Below are 6877 nucleotides of genomic sequence, written 5' to 3'. Positions count from 1 at the left end.
GTGTTGTGTATGGAAAAAGGTAAAAGATTAATGAAACCACAGACATCAACCTCCTATAAAGCCTTGTAATCAGGGAGTAAGCAGGTGTAGCTCATCGTATAGCCACACCCCTTCCACTCTGTCTCCTGTGAAGAACAAAGGGAACAATACACAGAACCACCAGAGTGGGAGGGGTCATCACAACAACAATCTGTTATTTTTCTTCTGTTTTCCCTTTATTGTGCTACAGATATAATATTAATATTAATGATCAGCTCCATAAACATCTCAGCCCTCACAACTATACTGCAATAATAATATTCAGCTTCAGATGGTTACACATGCATAACCAAGCATATTTATTTAAATATATATATGGAATATGTTTTTGTGGTAATCCATTGGATTTTGTCATGCTGTTTCTTCTTATTTATTTTTCTCTTCAAAAGCAATGACCGTGCCAATGATCACCATCCGACCACAATACCAGAACCTATAAAAGCCATCAGCCTCCAATTGTTCCAGAATCCTAAAATAAAGAAGAACAGGGTAATGAGTCATATGACAACCTTAAAATGATTTGGCTCACATATCAGATTAATAATGACAGAAATATTCCTTAATGAAAAGATAATGACAGAAAATTCAAGGTTTCTTCACAATCTGAGTTTTATTTTCATACTTTTCACCCTCAGTCCTGTCCTATTTATTATTTAAACCTGGTTTTCACAGTTTTCATTAATCTTACATGCTCAGTTGTTGGGTAAGTATCTGCAGTGCAGCTTCAAGCTTCAAGTTGTCATGCTTTGTGTTACTGTCCCTCCCCTGACTCTCATACAGAAAATACGAATTGGAGGTTTTATTCTACAAAGACTTTTGGAAAAGTCCCATTAAGAAGGTATCACTTAACGGACAGTATGGACAGACCAACAACTATTTAGATATTTTTTGTGAGTTTCACAGCCAGCAGTTTCACCTCCACACACAAACACACTTGGTTGCAATCTGCAACTTCACCACTAGATATCACTAAATAACAATAGCAGAGCACTCCACAGTGATTGTGTCATTGTATTATATCAGTAAATCTAGTCTTTACCTGTGAAGAGGAACCTCCCAAAAACTTCTGCATATCGAACTGTGCAACATCAATAAACGTCAGGAGTTTGTCCTCCTGGAACAGACAGTCCACAGTGCGGTAGACGTTCGGGTTGTCCACCAGTCTTCTGCTTTCAGGTACAACTTGGTCAGGGTTGAAGGTGTGATGCATCACGACCAGAATTGTTGGTTTACCATCTGCAAGCACAGAGATAACACAACCAGATGTTTTTTAGGTATTTTCTATATAATAATTTAGAGGGGTTCTAAGTAAGTGAGTAATTCAAAGCAGTATTGATACTGATAATTAAATCAATTACTGTATTTTGTTGTTGTTATTGTTGTTGTTTTAATCACTTGGAGGCAGCGGAATAATCTTTAAATACAAAAATTGGAAATCTTGTTGGCAAACAACTGCCTATTCATCAATCTGGCATATACAGAGCAACATTAGCATTCATTTAGAGCACAGTGAATATAAGTCTGATATTCACCTGTAGCTCTGCTTAGCTCTTTAGCTGCTAAATGTTCCACTATGTTCACCAGCTCCATGCTGACTTTATCTATCTGTCGTTTGGTATTGGGCAAGGAGTACACAGTTGGTATTATCAGAGTGTTTTTCACTTAAAACAGCATCTAGAAACAAGGTTTGGAAATTGAGGTGTAGTGAGAATGAATCTAAATAGGAAAGTTGCAAATGATCTAAAAGATTCTAAAAAGCTGTTGATTGGATGGTAGCTGCCCTGTGAGGTCATCACTATAAGAAACACTGGTTTTCTACCTGGAGATGAATTAAATTTAATTTGTGGTGTTCACATCGCAGAAAAAACATAATTCAGTTAAATAATTTCAAAGAACTGCCAATGTCGCCTCAGGGGGAACTGCAAAAACTCCCTCTTCATCAGTGTGAAATTGAGCAAACAATGACTAAAGGATTTTCATACCTGGAAGTTTCTTCAGAGCCTCGCTGATGTCCGCGCCAACTTGTGATGTGACAGGACAGAAAACCAGAAGGTAGTCACTTTCTCCAGAAGACTTCACCTCAGTGTTGCCGATGCCTTTAAGCTTTGCAACAAAGGCTAGATGAGCATCATTAGTTTTTCCCGCCAAGATGACAAAGAACTTTTCAAACGACACTGAAGACAGAGAAGAATGTTTCATTATTGAGCTTTTATATGGGTTGTGGGAAAGAGGTAAATAATAATAAAACTGGTGATTGATTCTCTTAAAGTCTAATCTAAATTGTTTTCTCTCCTGTGTTTATGTTGTCAGGATACTAATAAAGTTCTGTTTTAAAAACTTTTACCAGGGGAAAAAAAGGTTTTCCAGGATATTTTTTTCTGAAGCAAAAGCAAACTAAAAGTAAATATTAACAAATACTAATAATAAAGAATAAATACATTTCTAGCCAAGTAAAATTGCACAATTTGCTAACACACAATATACAGTACAGCATATATCTTGTGTTTAGAGTGCAGCATCTTGTGGCCAAAATGAGTATTACAATAATTTTTTTTTCACCCAAATGAACCTGGCAAAACCTTTTTACACCTGTTGCACAGATAATAAAAAATAGGAGGTGATGAAGTGGCTTCTTTTTTTTTTCTTATAAACAGGAGAGGAATAACAATTTAGGTCAGACTTTGTTGCACCCAATTTTCCCTCAGGGCCTCTGCACATATCATCAGACACAGAAACAAACATGAAGCACAAGAGCTACCAGGATGCCACCTCAATTAAATATGATTATGCCACACCTTGACGGCATCAAGACTTTTGAACGTGTAGTGAATTTGTGGACTACTATTTTGGCTAGTCAAGCTGAGACATAAATGTGTCCAGAACGAGAGAAATTACAGGAAAAATCCTCAATTTATCTCTCCCGTATAGGATGCTGTGTAGTTTATTGTTTGTTGGTTGTTGTCTGTGTATGTGGTCATGTAGTTACTGCTGGCTTTGCCCTCAATTAAATTCAGTCAGTTGATCTCCATTTATAATATAATTATTCGTAGTAGTAATTAGTAAGAACAGCTTTAAATATTATATTGTAATGACTAAGTGCAGTTTTTTTCTTTAACGCTGAAATATTGCAGTCTTGACTCAACAAAATATGTCGTCAATTTATAAAAACTGTAAATTTATTTTCTCACCAGTTGCCTTTTCCTGGTCCTTGTTTCTGATAAAGAGAAAGAGAGGAACCTTTACTCAACCTTTAGTGAGACATGGGAAGGTTAAATTGTGATGACAAAATGTAGATTGTAAATCATAAGTAACAAGAAGGATAAATGACAACATACCCAGATCCTTTGTACCCAATGTATACTAGTACCAGCAGTATACAAAAGAGAACAAGCTTCCAATGGTCGACTAAAATAAAAAAAACAAGCAATGAGTCATCTAGAATTATTTACTACTAGTAACTTTACTTTGCCTGTTTACCATAACCTCTGTGTGTTGTAAACAAACCAACTAGCCAACAGTTTACAGGGCTGTAGAGTAGAAATGCATGCACACAAAATTCTGATTGGACAGAGAAACACACCTACTATTAAACATTACGACGTGATTAAGGAGGTGGGGCAAAAACAAGATGTCTTGTGCATGCAAATATAGTCAGTGCTGGTTACTATCTACGGGTCAGTTTCAAGGTTCAAGTTGTCATGTTTTGTGTTACTATCCCATCAAGAAGATACACATTTTAATGTACATATGGCCACATGAGTGAAGTTTAAAGAAGACAAAAGCTGATCTGAAGTTCATGATTACAGTCCCACTTACAATTGTAAATTTTTTGCTGGATAGAGTCCTGAAAGAAAGAAAGAAAGAAACAAATTAATAATTATGTGCAGCATTTAAGAGGTGGACCGCAGTAATGATTCCTTATCCCTTAAAATTATAATATCAGTGCGCTCAGCATTGATTGTGTGTAAATCCGATAGCATTAGATCTGTAAATCTAGTCATTACCTGGATATCAGAAACTCCAACATACATCAGGACATCCGACCATGCATCATTATTGCGACTACACATCAGGAGTTTGCCCTCATAGAACAGACAGTCCACAGTAAGCTCAACATTGGGGTTGTTCACCAGTCTTCTGCTTTCAGCTAGAACTTGGTCAGGGTTGAAGGTGTGATGCATCACGACCAGAATTGCTGGTTTACCACCTGTAAGCACAGAGATAACACAACCAAATGAGTGAGGAATAAGATAACACTGAAGAAGAGTAAGTGCTACGGGTGACCGTCGTTCACTCCTGTGGGAGTTTAGTCCTAGAATTAAACTAAACTAAACCATACTGCAAAATGTCGAGATCACCAGGATTTATAACTGAAAATATAAATATAACTTAGAGTTCATTAGTATCAAAGAACTTTCGATGTGGTCTTGGGGGAACTGCTAAAAACAGAGGAATTATAAGTCCAGTTAGAACAACTATTTTCATACCAAAATAAGGAACTTTTCAACTGATTGATCAAATTTCCCTGTATTCCTTTAACTAATCAGTGTGAAATAAAACCATTTCCTACCTGGAATATTTCCCAGGGCCTCGCTGACGTCCGTTCCAACTCTTGAAGCGACAGGACAGAAAACCAGAAGGTAGTCACTTTCTTCTGGAGAGTTCACCTCAGTATGGCCAATGCTTTCAAGCTTTGCCACAAACTCTAGATGAGCATCATTAGTTTTTCCCGCCAAGATGACAAAGAACTTTTTCCTTGACACTAAAGACAGAGAAGAACGTTTGAATCATTAATAAGTTGTCAGACCCAGGTCAGGGAAATTTTGCCAAAAAAACATCTTGAGTGAGTTTCTGCTTGAATTAGAAGAGTTATTTTACACATCCCTGAACTTTTCTACTTACATAAGTAAGTTGATCTTAAGAAAATTTAATGCCTCTTAAAATGTGCTCTGAAGCAAGAAAATTTTGTGTATTTTTGTGTCAGTGTTCAGTATATGAATGAACACATCTTCAAACCATAGATATGCAGTGTGTGTTACTTCCTGGTTAAAAGCTGCTGCATGAACACAAAAGCCACACAAACAATCATGAAGGACTAATTATGTTGTGGACAGGTGGTTGCTGGTTCACTTCTGAGCTGCTGACTTAATTCAGGTGACTTTGTGTGTCTGTTTGGTTTGTTTAGGCTGGAGGCTGTAAATCAAATGATTTTAGCATGAAAAAGCCAACATAACTGTGCCTGTCTGTAGTTTGGTGCTGGACAGGTAACATACAGGGTTGTCAGAGCTGTTGCTGTGGCTAAAAACACTAATGAAACACTAATATAGTAAAGTTGATAGCCAGAAAGCCAAAACAATGAGTTATCAAACACAGAAACTGAAAGTGAGTTGATGATTCTCTGCAGGTTCATCACTACCAGCCACTCCTTTTACATTACATGTTGTCAGCTGATCCAGTTATAATAGAAAAATATAGGTAAAAGCAGCTTTAAATGGTATGTGTTGTAATGAAAATGTAGTTCATTCTCTTTTAACAGAGTGACATGTGAATTACAAGCAGTAAATTTGTTTTCTTACCAGTCGCTTGTTCCTGATCCATCTCACTGAGAAAGGAGATAAAGAATCAGAGACAAACATTTAGTCAACATAATTAAACACAATAAAATAAAGCTAAACAAGCAGCAGGTGTATATGCGTCACATACTGCTTTGTCAGAGCTGCACTGCACAAGCTTGTGCACAGCCCACAAAACACAGTTACAAATACCTCAGACGGTTGTAACAACCAGTACTCTGATGCATGGTAGAGAGTGAGCAGCTCACAGCTTCGCAGGGATTCAACCTTTTAAGATGATTTCTCATGAAATACACTGATAATTCCTTTGCAATGTCTCTGGCATATCTGTCCCCAACTCGACAGGAAAATATGTACTGCTCCTCCCTCTGACTGTAGCACTTTCACTTTTGCTTTTGCAAACAACATGCTCTCAAACTGTCCACTAGAAGAAGTGCAGATATGAGACATGTTTGTGTCAGAGATCAGATGCGAACACAGCAGGAGGAAGGAGAAACTGCAGAGCACATTTATACAACACTGCTGGTACAATACACGGCCACTGGCAGATACTATGTGTTTGTTTAACATTACAAAAATGTGAGAGTTCCCTTACATTTTGGATGGAGGGAGTCTAATTCACCCCCTCCACACAGACACACCAACCAACCAGAAGGAGTCGCTGGTGCAGTGATGAGAATGCAATCCCTTGCCAGTTCCTCAGATCCGGTCTTATATTTGAGCATTAGCTCAGTCCGTAGGGACCGGAGAGTCCTATGTGGCAGCCCATCACTCCACCATCGATCCACATTTACATGTCTGTAAGCCCTGCATGTGCATGGTTGTATGGAGTGAAAAAATAATTTCCCCTTGGGCATTAATAAAGTATTTCTTCTTCTAGTATTTGGAGGGTCACTGGTTTGATTCCCTTGCTCCCCCAGTCCAGTTGAAAAATTCTTGGGCCAGATACTGAACCCCAAATTTCTCCCATAGCCATCGGTGCTCGAATGTGTGTATGGATGAGCTTAGTACCATTGTGACTGTGGAATACATCCATTTGTCTTGAGACAAAGATGTACAAAATGAAGACTGGATCTGTAGATATTTTATTCTTCCATTATTTTCCCATAAAATATTAATGAACAACAAACATCTTGGTCTTCACAACTTTACTACAATAATAACAACAATAATCATTCCTTTATTACATTTGTTGAGATGATTAAACATGCATTACGTAGCACAGAGATACTCATTGCGCAGCTCGCGAGCCACATGCGGCTCGT

At 37.7% G+C, this 6877-nt stretch overlaps 1 protein-coding gene across 1 annotated transcript in view; it reads right to left on the bottom strand.

The window, feature by feature from the left end:
• LOC118341091 overlaps positions 1 to 5691 on the bottom strand; it is a 6812-nt gene extending 1121 nt beyond the window's left edge. Inside the window, exons 1-8 of the mRNA XM_035679273.1 lie at positions 4625 to 5691; positions 4570 to 4577; positions 4044 to 4253; positions 3856 to 3883; positions 3375 to 3444; positions 3228 to 3253; positions 2022 to 2213; positions 1079 to 1275 (exon numbers count right to left, since the gene is read on the bottom strand). Of these exons, the coding sequence (XP_035535166.1) occupies positions 1079 to 1275; positions 2022 to 2213; positions 3228 to 3253; positions 3375 to 3444; positions 3856 to 3883; positions 4044 to 4220 (690 nt within the window). The 5' untranslated portion in view covers positions 4221 to 4253; positions 4570 to 4577; positions 4625 to 5691. The remainder of the gene's footprint in view (positions 1 to 1078; positions 1276 to 2021; positions 2214 to 3227; positions 3254 to 3374; positions 3445 to 3855; positions 3884 to 4043; positions 4254 to 4569; positions 4578 to 4624) is intronic.
• Positions 5692 to 6877: the final 1186 nt, after the last annotated feature.

This window comes from Morone saxatilis, unplaced genomic scaffold (genome assembly GCF_004916995.1).
Source record: "Morone saxatilis isolate NCDOM2014 unplaced genomic scaffold, NCSU_SB_2.0 Contig7, whole genome shotgun sequence".
NCBI lineage: Eukaryota > Metazoa > Chordata > Actinopteri > Moronidae > Morone > Morone saxatilis.
Note: the sequence above shows the minus strand (reverse complement) of the source record. Positions and strands in the feature narration are given on the sequence as shown.